Raw genomic sequence first — 13,627 nt, 5'->3', positions numbered from 1 at the left:
ATGGTGTTAGAAACGAAAATCGCTTCTCAATAATCGCTCTAGACAAATTCAGGAAAACAAAGTTTTATTAACAAGTCAAGTCTGCAGAGTCGGGCACCCTTGAAGAAAAGGCGCGCTGAGGCTTACAAAGTCTCCCATTATATACAGCACAAGTCCCTCCCCTCCTTGGCTCTAACAAGCCATGAGGTTCACATTCTTAAAAACATCATTATTTTTATCACAAAGTCTGCAACAAATGTTTTCAGAGTCTCTAAAGTTGTTGTTTTTCTCACCCTGTAGTTTTATCAGTCAAAGACTTATTCTTCTCTGTCTGTGCCAGCAGTCTTATCAGTCAAGGACTCATCCTTCCCTGCTGTGTTAATGGCTTCATCAATCAAGAGCCTGCTTGTTTTTACTATCGCTCACAAATTGTCAGCATTCTGCACAATTTAAACTATTCTACTTTTGAGTATATAAAATGGTTGTTAGAAAAGAAACAAAAGTTTTGTCTTTTATTATAGATCAGTCTGTGGTCCAGGCACATCTTAAAGTTTAAACCGAAATTACCTCTCACAGTGAGTCTTTCTGAGAGGATATTAAAAAGTCTGCATTTTGGGAGTGCCTTACAGATTGATATGAATGCTTGCACAGTGATAACTGTGCCCAGCCTCTTGCACTAAGTGGAATGGAACATTCAGAAACTGGACGTTCCACAGGTGACATGTCCCGGAGCGTATTGGGACTTGGAGTTCTGCGGCCGGACAGGCGAACTACAATCTCCCGGCAGGCTGTGCTGCGGCCGGAAGCGATAGTCCAGGTTGGGGGTGGGGGAAGGAGCGAGAGGCTGTGCTCGGGTTGATTCGAGTCCCGTCGGTGCGTGTAGTTTGTGGTGGCAGAGGGGGGCGGGGATGGTGTCTTGTGCTACTAACCTGGTTGTGGTCGCCCTGTGGCTGACGGGCTGTTGCATTCGGTGCGATCCGGTGGAGGCCGGGCAGGCTGCAGCTGGCTCTGAGACACAGGCTCTCCTGGAGCACAGGGCCAGTCAGCAGCGAGATGGTGCTCAATCCCAGGCGGTTAGTCACAGTGACACATCTGCGGAAAATGGAAAGAAAGGAGATCAGGACAGGTGAGGCCGAGTGGGTAAGATTAAGGGGGTCAAGGTAATTGCTGTTAGAGACTGCTGCTCGACACTGACCTGCACTTGTTGTGGTTTTTAAGAACTGTTCATAACTTTTTTAAATAAAGCAGATTTATTTTAGCTATTTGTTTTTAACATTTTAAAATAAATAACTTAAGTAATGAAGAGGGCTTTGGTTCATGCAAATTGAGCAATACGCAATTGAGACTATTCGTAGACTTCCTGATTTCAGCAGTTTGTATGTCGATGCTCCTTTTGAAATTAAATGTTTGTGAACGTGTTAGTAATGTGATGGATGATTCATCTGCTATAACAATGCAGAACTTTGAGCACTTGAAAGTTTTGTCTAGCGCAGTGTATTATTTAAATCAACTCAAAAGTCACAGGTACTTCACCTTGATGGGAATTTTGATTTCAATACTGAAAATGCTGGTGTGAAATTGCTTTTGTCAAAATATCTTATTGAAGGTGTGATTGTTCAGACAAAACTGTATGGTGGGTCACTCTCAATCGCACCAGAATTATGGCTGAACTCTGTATAGTGATTAGTTTATTAACTGCCCCTTTTTTTCTCCAGTTTTTAGTTACCTAGCCATTTTTCTTTGGATTGAAAGAGTCATGAAATTAGTTAGCACCTTATCATCTAAGTCTCTGTTAATCTATTCTGGAGAATGAACAAAATCTCTAATCTGCAAACATTGCAGTACATAAGAGATTGATGCCCAAACATGCCCGAAAAGATGTAAAACAAAATTTCTGTCTGCCCTGATTTTGGATGACCATGACTCCAAATGTTCTTTACTGAGAAGTTCATACAGTGGCTTAGCTACTACTTATCCCACAATCAAGTCAAACTGGTTTGCGGAAATTTATAGCTGTTTATGGAACTTCACTATTCATATGTTGTCTGTTGTAAATGTACTTTGTGAATGTCTCCCTTGCCCCATGGCCATGGAAGGATTTGTATAAATGCAAGTTGTTTTCTCTAATGATTCAAATAAGGAGTCCATTAAAAGTAGTGGAATAGCTTACCAGGTAAGCTCAGTGCACTCATTTAGATAGGATTAGAAAAAGCCATTGGGGTTCATCTGGCTGTTGGAGGTATCTGGGAACTTACGGGTCACGTACTTTTTGTTAAATTCTTGTATCAAATGTTTCAATAGCTGTTGATGTTACCCTTCTGTGAACTTGTTGATAGAATTATTCACTACTGACTTCTGTCACAGTACATTCCATACAGGCACCAATTGCTGCATAAAGTACCACAAGCTACTTACTTACCAACCTAACAATAGGCAACCTCCCCAACTCACAGAACATTTCAGGGACACATGCACCAAATGACCCCACTGTCCTGTGGCCATAAACTTCATTTCCTCCTCCCACTCTGCCAAAGACATACAAGTGCTGGGTCTTCTTCACTGCCAAATCCGAGCCACCTAGCGCCTGAAGGAAGAACGCCTCATAGAGTCATAGTCATAGAGATGCACAGCACGGAAACGGATCCTTTGGTCCAACCAGTCCATGCTGTCCAGATATTCCAACCTAATCTGGTCCCATTTGCCAGCACTTGGCCCAAATCCCTCTAAACCCTTCCTATTCATATACCCATTAAGATGCCTTTCAGATGTTGAAATTGTACTAGCCTCCACCACTCCCTCTGGCAGCTCATTGTACACACACACCATCCTCTGCGTGAAACAATTGCCCTTTAGGTCCCTTTTATATCTTTCCCCTCTTACCATAAACCTATGTCCTCTAGTTCTGGATCCTCCATCCCAAGGAAAATACTTTGTCTATTTATCCTATCCATGCCTCTCATGATTTTATAAACCTCAACGAGGTTCCCCCTCAGCCTTCGACTTTCCAGGGAAAACCGCCCCAGCCTGTTCAGCCTCTCCCTCTAGCTCAAATCCTTCAACCACGGCACCATCCTTTCAAATCTTTTCTGAACCCTTTCACATTTCACAACATCCTTCTGATAGGAAGGAGACCAGAATTGCACACAACATTCCAAAAGTGGCCTAACCAATGTCCTGTACAACCGCGACATGACCTCCCAAATCCTATTTTCAGTGCTCTGACCAGTAAAGGAAAGCATACCAAACACGATCTTCATTATCCTCGTTAACTGAGACTCAGCTTTCAAGGAGCAATGAACTTGCGTTCCAAGACCTCTTTGTTCAGCAACACTCCCTAGGACCCTACCATTAAGTGTATAAGATTTGCTTTCCCAAAATGCAGCACCTCGCATTTATCTAAATTAAACTCCATCTGCCACTCCTCAGCACATTGGCCCATCTGGTCAAGATCCCATTGTAATCTGAGGTAATCTTCTTCGCTGTCCACTACACCTCCAATTTCGGTGTCATCTTCAAACTTACTAACTATACTGCTTATGTTCTCATCCAAATCATTTATACAAATGATGAAAAGTAGTGGACCCAGCACTGATCCTCGTGGCACTCCACTGGTCACAGGCCTCCATTCTGAAAAACAACCCTCCACCACCACCCTCTGTCTTCTACCTTTGAGCCAGTTCTGAATCCAAATGGCTAGTTCTCCCTGTATTCCATGAGATCTAACCTTGCTAACCAGTCTCCCATGGGGAACCTTGTCAAATGCCTTGCTGCAGTCCAAATACATCATGTCCACCGCTCTACCTTCATCAATACTCTTTGTTACTTCTTCAAAAAAAAATCTATTTCGTGAGACATGATTTCCCATGCACAAAGCCATGTTGACTATCCCTAATCAGTCCTTGCCTTTCCAAATATGTGTAGATCCTGTCCCTCAATTCCCTCCAACAACTTGCCCACCACCCACGTCAGGCTCACCGGTCTATAGTTCCCTGGCTTAACCTTATCACCTTTCTTAAATAATGGTACCATGTTAACCAACTTCCAGTTTTCTGGCACCTCACCTGTGACTATCAATGATGCAAATATCTCAGCAAGGGGCCCAGCAATAACATCTCTCACTTCTGACAGAGTTCTACAGCACACCTAATCAGGTCATGGGGATTTATCTACCTTTATGCATTTCAAGACATGTAGCACTTCCTCCTCTGTAATATGGGCATTTTTCAAGATGTCACCATCTATTTCCCTACATTCTATATCTTCCGTGTCCTTCTCCACAGTAAACGCTGATGCAAAATACTCGTTTAGTATCTTCCCCATCTCCTGCGGCTCCACACAAAGGCTGTCTGCTGACCTTTGAGGGGCCCTGTTCTTTCTCTAGTTATCCTTTTGTCCTCAAAGTATTTGTAACAACCCTTTGGATTCTCCTTCACCCTATTTGTCAACGCTATCTCATGGCCCCTTTTTGCCTTCCTGATTTCTCTTTTAAGTATATTCCTACTGCCTTTGTACTCTTCTGAGGATTCGCTCGATCTCTCCTGTCTATACCTGACGTATGCTTCCTTCTTTTTCTGAACCAAACCCTGAATTTCTGTCGTCATTCAGCGTTCCCTACACCTACCAGCCTTTCCTTTCACCCTAACAGGAATGCACCATCCCTGGACACTCATTATCTTATTTTATGAAAGCTTCCTATTTTCCACCCATCTCTTTACCTTCAAATATCTGTCCCCAATCAGCTTTTGAAAGTACTTGCCTAATGACATCAAAAGTATTCCTCCAATTTAGAACTTGAACTGTTCAATCTGGTCTATCTTTTCCATCACTATTTTGAAATTAAAAGAATTATGGTCGCTGGCCATAAAGTGCTCCCCCACTGATACCTCAGTCACCTGCCCTGCCTTATTTCTCAAGAGTAGGTCACGTTTTGCACCTTCTCTAGTAGGTGCATCCACATGCTGACTCAGAAAATTTTCTTGTACACTCTTAACAAATTCCTCTCCATCTAAACCTTAACACTATGGCAGGCCCAGTGTTTATTTGGAAAGTTAAAATCACTTACCATAACCACCCTTTATTCTTACAGATAACTGAGATCTCCTTATAAATTTGTTTCTCAATTTCCCTGACAATTAGGGTATCTATAATACAATCCAATAACGTGATCATCTGTTTCTTTTTTTTGGTTGTATTTCTCATCTTCTGCCTTGGGACCATCCAACCACATGGAATCAATGTCGATTTCACCAGTTTCCTCCTTTCCCCTCCCCCATTGCATTCCCGGATCTTACCCCCCAATTTGGCACTGTCCCATCTGTCCATCTTCCTTCCCACTGATCCGCTTTACTTTCTGCTCCAACCTATCCCTATCACCCCACCCTCCAACTGCATCTACTTGTTGCCTTCCAAGCTACCTTCACTCCTTCCACCCCAGCCATTCATCCACACCACCCTCAAATTCCTGATGAAGGGCTTATGCCCAGAACATCGATTCTCCTGCTCCTTGGATGCTGCCTGATGTGCTGTGCTTTTCCGGAGCCACATCTTGTAGACATTCCACAAATTCCTTTTCTTGTGATCCACTACCAACCTGAATATTGAAATCCCCCATGATCACTATAACCTTGCCTTTCTTACATGCTTTTTCTATCTCTTGATTTATCTCATGGAGGCTTGTAGATAACTTCCATTCTGGTTTATTCACCTTTTCGGTTCTTCAACTCTACCTACACTTGACCTCATCATCACCAATCTGCCTTTCACAGTTCATCCATCAGTGATGGTATTGGTTTGAGTGACCACTGTGAAGTCATTGTGGAGTCAAATCACATTTTCAAATATGTTGGTTGTTCGACTACGGTACTAATTGGGATAGACTTGGAACAGATCTCACAACTCGGGGACATCCATGAGGTTTTGTGGGCCATGATCAGCAGCGGAATTGTATTCAACTTCAACCTGTAACCTTCTGGACTGGCATATACCCCACTGTACCATTAGCGTCAAGCTGGAAGATGAACCCAGAGGCATGCAGAGACAGCATAAAGTATACAAGAAAGGAGATAGCAGCCCACTGAAGCTGCTTGCATGACAAAAAGTGGAAACAGCATGTTGTAGAGAGCTAAATCATCCCACAACATATAGGTCAGATGAAAGCTCTGCGGTCCTGCCACCTCAAGTTTTGAATGGTGGTGGACAGTTAAACAACCAACAGGAGGAGGCGGCTACACAAACATCCCCTATGATGGTGACATCCAGAACATCAAAGACAAGGCTGAAGTATTTACATCCATCATCAGTCCAAAATGCCAGCCTTTTCCTGACGTCTTCAACATCGCAGATGTCTGTCTTCAAACAATTCAAATCACTCCACGTGACATCAATAAATAGCTGAAAAAACTGGATCATGTGAAGGCTAAGGGCTCGAACAGCATTCCAGCAATAGTACTGAAGATATGTATGAGAATTGGCCGCACCGAGCCAAGCTGTTCCAATACAGTTACAGTACTGTCCTCTACCTGACAATGTGGAAAATTGTCCTGGTATTTCCTATGCACAAAAAGCAGGACAGATGCAATCGCACAATTATCACCTTATGAAGAATGGACCATTAATTAGTAAAGTGATGAAAAGAATCATTGACAGTACTATCAAATACTACTTGGAAAGAATTAACTTGCACACGGACACTAAATTTGTGTTCTGTCAGGGCTACTTGACTCCTGATATCATGACAGCAAGTATGAACAAAAGTTCTAAATTGCAGAGTTCAATTGAGATTGACTGCCTTTGACATAAGCATTTGACCAAGTCTGACAGCAAGGATTCCTAGCAAAACTAGATTCAGTGGGAGTCAGGGAGGGGAAAAACTCCAATGGGTGGAATCACACCTGGCTCAAAAAAAGGTTGTGGTTGTTGAAGATCAATCATCTCAGCCCAATATCTGGCTGTAGGAGTTTCTTTGGGTATTGTCCTCAGCTGAGTAATTTTCAGGTGCTTTGTAAGTGACCTCCCTCCATCATAAGATCAGAAGTGGGATAGTTACTAATCTCAGAAGTTTGGCACCATTCGCCAACAACTTAGATACTGAAGCAGTCCATGTCCACATAAAGCAAACCTGGATACCGTCTGGGCTTCTGCTGACAAATGGTAAATAACGTTCATATCATAGAACTGCCAGGTACTGACTATCTCTAACGAGAGAATGTAACCATCACCCTTGACCATGAATGGTATTATCATCACTGAATGCCACACTATCACTAGCCTGAAGGTTATGATTGACCCAAATCTGATCTGTGTCAATCACATAAATACTGTGGTTTCAAGAGCAGGTCAGAGGATAGAAATATCATGGCAAGTAATTAACTTGTTGTCTCCCAGTGCCTGTGTCCACCATCTACAAGACACGAAGAATATGATAGAGTACTGTCTACTCATCCTATTTTACTGAATGAGTTCAGCTCGAACAAAAACTGAACACTAAACAGGAGAGTTGACAGGAACCTTGTCCATCACCTTAAATATTCATAAGCCCACCATCAACACAGTGGGAGCAGCATGCGCTTTCTATAAGGTACACTATAGTAACTTAAAAAAATTTCTCCAACTGCATCTTCCAGACATGTCTTCAACCACCAGAAAGAGCAAGGGCACTAAATGCATGATAATACTACTACTTGCAAATTCCCTCCAAACCATAGATCGTCCCAACCTGGAACAATGCACAATCACTTGGTCAAAATCCTGGGCTTCCCTTTCTAATATCATTGATATCCCAATGTCCCTTGACCTGCAGCTGTTCAAGAAGGCAGCTCAGTACTATCTTTAGTGGGATCAGTTATAAATGCTGGTTCAGCTAGCCCAACCCTGAATAAATAAAATCACAAAATCTGTCGTTTTCCAATTTTCTTAATCTTTAGTACTGATTCTTAAGATATTTTCCTGAACTCCATACAAGCATCATCCGTTCATTTCCCGAACCAGACATTTGTGACCTCAAAACATGCAATAATTCAGAGGATCTACCATTCAGAAATCAACACTGTCCTCATTGATAGATCTTCATTTATCTAACTACACATTTAATTGTTTCCTGTAATTTTCCGCAACAGGTTTTAATCTGACGGGCTAGTTTCCAAATTTATGCCTTGTAGCTTTGCGATCTAAAGACTGAGTTCCTCAGTTCAGAGAACGTTGGAAAATACTGAAAATTAGACATCTAGTTTACTCACCCACCTATTTTTGAAATTTTTGAGTAGAAACCATCAAGAGGTTGAGTCATCAATCAAGTGCCATGCTTTAACTCCATTACTGAATTATTTATGTAAAATTCTTTATCCTAAATTGTTTATAATTTCAGATGGATTTATCTCAAATTATTCTTGTTCTGAACTCAAAACTTGAAGCTTGGAATTGCCCAGTCACCACAATCGTAAAACTCCAATATGACTAGTTGAGAGTGCTATTCTTTTTTTTTATTGATGTTTTGTCTGGTACTGTCTTAGCAAAAGAGACTATTTAGTAGTTTAGAGATTATTGACCAGGCAGACATTTCTTGACAAAATCTGCTCTTCCAAAGTTTTGATGAGGAAAAAATGACTTGAACAATGACTATCACCATTGTCTCAGTATTACAGTTGGATGTATTCAAGGAAAAGGCTACAATTCAGGACAAATTAATTCCTGAACTCCTTTGTGCCCTTGATGGGAACTTGTAAAAGGGCTTTGTTTGAGAAAGGATAATTACTCAGGTTGGGGCTTGTGAACTGGTTATTTTAATGCTGTGCAATAGTTTTTAGTACATATTTTAAGTTAGATCTCTGACCCGGTAACTTTTTTTTCTTATTCACTTATAGCTTTATCTTTAAATAGATGAACAATATTTCCTGAAAGAATTTTCATATGGATAATAGAGTATTGCTTGTATTTGCTCTTTGTTAGTTACATAAACCAGTAAAAATAGATGTAGCAAAAGCTTTTTTGTATGGAGAAATTTGAAAGTCTCTTGTCCTTGAGTTTTCTTGCTTGAATATTGGCCTTGTATGCATGCACATTATTATCCCATCTTTTCTTAAGAAAAACTGTTACACCAATATACATAGTAAATTGGTTCTTTATCCTTTGTTCTTTATGCCAACTTTGTATTTTTAACAAAAATCTTTCCAATGTAGACAAAATTGTGCTAATTTGAAAATTAGGTGGTTCGTGGAAGGTGTTTTCAGCTGTGTCGAAGTTTGTATACAACCATTTTGAAGCGTTCACTTCATTTTTATTATCAAATTAATAAGAGTTCTGAAATGATTTTATTATTCACCAGCATAGTTTCTAATTTGTAAACATTGAAACTATCTCTGGTGATTGCAGTGTCAAAGTATCAAAAGTTAATTTTCACTATGATAATATCATAATCATGTGGAAGTTACAATAGTCCCATTGCATGAAAGTTAAATACCAACAGCTAAGTTTTGAAAGTTAGAATATTTAGTAAATCTTGGGTACAACATTTGACTTGTTGGACTTATATCAGACAATGGAAAATTATATTAAGATCTTCTGATCAGCTTTTCCTCCCTGTCAATATTTCGGGCAAATGGTGGAATTGAATAGACAATGATTCTTTCATGCCAATTGGCAGGTCAGAAGTTTTAAGGAATGAATTTCAAAGCTTAAGGCCAGCAAGCCAAAGAATACAGTAGTGAGTCCTACTTTCTCTCTGCTTCTGTGATTATTGATCGAAAGTGACGTCTGAGTCAACAATGCCTGAAATCCCCCTCACCCCACTGCCATGCAACCACTATGGCCTAACCCTTCCTCCAGGCAGTGAAAGACACTGGTGGAAGAATTAATATCTAGGTCAGAATTAGATTAGATTACCTACAGTATGGAAACAGACCCTTCGGCCCAACAAATCCATACCAGCCCTCCAAAGTGTAATTCACCCAGACTCCTTTCTCATATGTACCCTTGAGTAATGGGCAATTTAGCATAGCCAATTCACCTAACCTGCACGCCTTTGGATTGTGGGAGGAGTGCACAGAGAAAGGGAGGAGTGGGAGTTTGGAAGCAGGGACAATTACCTGACTTATTCAGCCAAATTAATTTAAGTGCAGATGTTTGAATAAATATCCAACTTGTATAAGTGCCTTTATTTGGATTTATAACCAACTCTTAAGAAGGTAATTTGTTTTCAAAACATCTTGTTATTTTGCTAATTTCAGGATGTCAAGTAATATCACAGAACAAAATAACACACTACAGACCACCTCCGTTACCATTACCACTATTACTACTCCAATACTGGTTCCACCAACTCCACCAAAACCTATATTGCCTCTGCAGACGGGGGCTGAAGCACAACAAGAAGAACAGTCAAGTGGAATGACTATATTCTTTAGTCTGCTTATATTAGGTATGTCACTGTGTTCAGAATTTTAATTTCATATTTACTTAGAGGCTACCTAAACAACAGGCTTCTCCTGGTAATTTTCACTGACCTTTTTTTTCCATTGTTCAAAGTAATGCAGAAATATATGTTTATGTTTCATAACTAAACTCTTGGACACCAGAGTAATTTTACTTTTATAATTGTAGAACTATTGTTTTCTTTGAGCTGCTTTAGTCTGTTTTCATGTTCCCTTTTCATAATTTTTTTAAAAAGCCTAATACAAAAAGCAGGATGATACAGACTGCAAATCATATCACTGTTTCTCAATTCCACTGTTAATTTAGAGAGACAAACAACTTTGGGGGGAAAACAAGTTTGTATTTACAAATACTATTTGAATGTCTTTTTGTGGCAGATTTATTTCTGAGAATTGATGCATTGGCTTCATACCTCTAAGTAACTTAATTTTTTACATAAAATTTCTTTGTGTCAGCACTCTAACATCTCAACTACCATTCAGGGATTTGAACAGACCAATCCTAGACTGACAATCAGTGCTACATTCAAAACTGCCATCTTTCAGATGAGATATCCAGCCAATACCAGCTTGTGCAAGTGTCAGGTGTTTGCATTGTAATCAACTCCCAAAAATAAGGAAGCAATCATTTTGAAGCAGTTTTGCTGTTGCACTAAATAAGGTTGTCAAATAATGCTACAAAACAAAACAAAGCACTGTAAACTATCTCATATAAATGAGAAAGATCTCTCTGATCTATTTAAAAACAGCAGTGGAATTATCCTTGATCCCTTAATCAGTAATGATATCTTCATCAACATCCCAGAGAAAAAAAAAATTGGGTCATTATCATATTGTTTATGATAGTTCGTGCAGAAAGTTGGCTCCCCCGTTTCCTCACTTAGAACAGCAAGTATGCTTAAAGTAACTTATTGACTATCTGAAGTAATAGTTTTAGGAAATCCAGTGGTCACAAGTTGCTACTTAAATTGACTTTTTTTTCCCCCTTTTAAGAGTAATTTGGGATCATAATTATTCTTATCTTCCGTTCCTAACAGCACTGTGGGTGTATCTATACCATATTGACTATATTGGTTTAAGAAGGAAGCTCACTCACTTCCCAAGTACATGTGGGATGGGGCACTAAATACTAGCTTAACTCTAGTGTGAAATGAAAAAAATTGATTATGCTTATTGAAATTTACCTATTTTGTAGCATAAAATTTCTTTAATCTTTGCCATCCATATATAACCTGTGTAAATTTAAAAGCAAGGCGATTTATACTTAAAACTCAAATAAGCTATTAAAATAACAGTGGGCATCACAATTCTATATCACGTTTACATAATGTGATCTCTGACAATCATAGAAATTTCTAAAATTATGAGGGGCATGGATACACTAAACAGACAAAGAATATTGTATCTACCTATTGAAAATTGGTGTGTTTAATAAGTGGGTTTTAAAAATTGAGTTAACTTTTAAACTTTATAGTAGCTGGAGTTGGGCTTTTGCTGTCAAAGATATTTTGCTATTGGCTTGCTATTAGTTTGAATTTTGTTATGTAATTTTGGTTATATTTTATTAAAGTAGTATTCAACAGTATAACTCTGCTCCTTGGCTTTGTAACAATATTATTAATGCATAACTAAGATTTTACTTTTAATTTCCCAGCTATTTGCATCATATTGGTGCGGCTGCTAATCAAATATAAACTGCATTTTCTGCCAGAAAGTGTGGCAGTTGTGTCATTAGGTAAGTAAGCAGTCATTTTCACTTGATCCACTGAACAAGATCTTCTTCCAGTTTAGAACAGGATTGGCTATGCTTAACTACAGAGAACCTGTTAGAAAAGTTTTCAGCACTTGCAATGCAGATATATTTGCTTTTCACATTTCTTGACTTGGACATTTCTAGCTTGGAATCTCATGCTATCCGAACCAAATTCCAATTATTCTTTGAAATTGTGCTCTCTGTGTAACAAGAGCATTTCCTTAATGCTAAAAACCATGAAAATCAATGGGTTATTATGTGGAGTAAATAAAATGAATACTCGCGTGACACTAACTTGAATAATTCATGATCCCTTCACTAAAGGTTTCAAAATAGTATTCAAGAGAAGTATAAAGAGTCATAGAGATGTACAACACAGAAGCAGACTTGTCGGTCTAACTTGTCCATGACGACCAGATATCCTAACCTAATCTAGTCCCATTTTCCAGCACTTGGCCCATATCCCTCTCAACCTCTCCTATTCATATACCCATCTAATGCCTTGTAAATGTTGTAATTGTACCAGCCTCCACCACTTCCTCTGGCAGCTCATTCCATACACTCATCACTCTCTGCATGAAAAAGTTGCCCCTTAGGTCCCTTTTAAATTTTCCCCTCCCACCTTAGATCTATGCCCTGTAGTTCTAGACTCCCACGCCCCAAGAAAAAGACCTTGTCCATTTACTCTATCTATGCACCTCATGATTTCGTAAACCTATATGAAGTAACCCCTCAGCCTCTGCTCCAGGGAAAACAGCACAAGCCTATTCAGCCTCTCCGATAGCTCAAAATCTCTAACTCTGGTAACATCCTTGTAAATCATTTCTGAACCCTTTTAAGTTTGAAGTCAGTACTTTATAGCAGAATTTCAGATCTGGTCCCTTCGCAATTTAGCACTTTTTAAAAATATAAAAGCACAGCACTGCAGACGTTGGAAACCTGAAATAAAAGCAGAAAGTGCTGGAAATGTGCATTAGGTCAGACATAATCTGTGGAGAGAGAGATCACAATTGATTTCGGGCAAATAATCCATGATGTGAAATGCTAAACCTTTTTATTAGACTGGATTGACATCCAGTAGGATAATCATGTAAAGTTCAGAGCACGGGTCTCTGAATGGATATCCATGAGATTTCTTGTATCCAGTATGAGTATAATGATGACCTGGCATTCTGTTATAGTTCTTTGGATTAGATTAATAGTATGTATATATTTTTAAAAATCTTTACAGAAAGTAGAATGATCTGCCAAATAAAAACTGCAAGGAATGGGATGTTTTAACCATAAAAATTAAGAATTTACATGCAAGTATAAAGTCTTGACATGTCCTACTTTAGGCATGTATACCCATCTGGCTTTTTATTTTATATTCACTCATGGGGTGTGGGCATTGCTGGCTGGGTTAGCATTTATTTCCCAACCCTAGGTGGTGATTTGACTTCTGGAACCACTGCAGTCCATATGATGTAGA

General features: G+C 39.4%; 1 protein-coding gene across 2 annotated transcripts in view; it reads left to right on the top strand.

Annotated features, from left to right (window-relative positions):
- Positions 1–716: 716 nt before the first annotated feature.
- Positions 717–13,627, top strand: part of slc9a8 (solute carrier family 9 member 8) — a 72,671-nt gene continuing 59,760 nt past the window's right edge. Inside the window, exons 1-3 of one of the 2 annotated variants that reach the window (XM_043710281.1) lie at positions 717–796; positions 10,200–10,390; positions 12,058–12,138. In XM_043710281.1, coding sequence (XP_043566216.1) covers positions 10,201–10,390; positions 12,058–12,138 — 271 coding nt within the window. In that variant the 5' untranslated portion in view covers positions 717–796; position 10,200. Of the gene's footprint in view, positions 797–831; positions 1,106–10,199; positions 10,391–12,057; positions 12,139–13,627 lie in introns of those variants that run through there. The other variant, XM_043710280.1, reaches the window with a different exon arrangement.

This window comes from Chiloscyllium plagiosum, chromosome 20 (genome assembly GCF_004010195.1).
Source record: "Chiloscyllium plagiosum isolate BGI_BamShark_2017 chromosome 20, ASM401019v2, whole genome shotgun sequence".
NCBI classification, from domain to species: Eukaryota; Metazoa; Chordata; class Chondrichthyes; order Orectolobiformes; family Hemiscylliidae; genus Chiloscyllium; species Chiloscyllium plagiosum.
The sequence above is the reverse complement of the archived record's forward strand: the minus strand, read 5'-3'. Positions and strand labels throughout refer to the sequence as shown.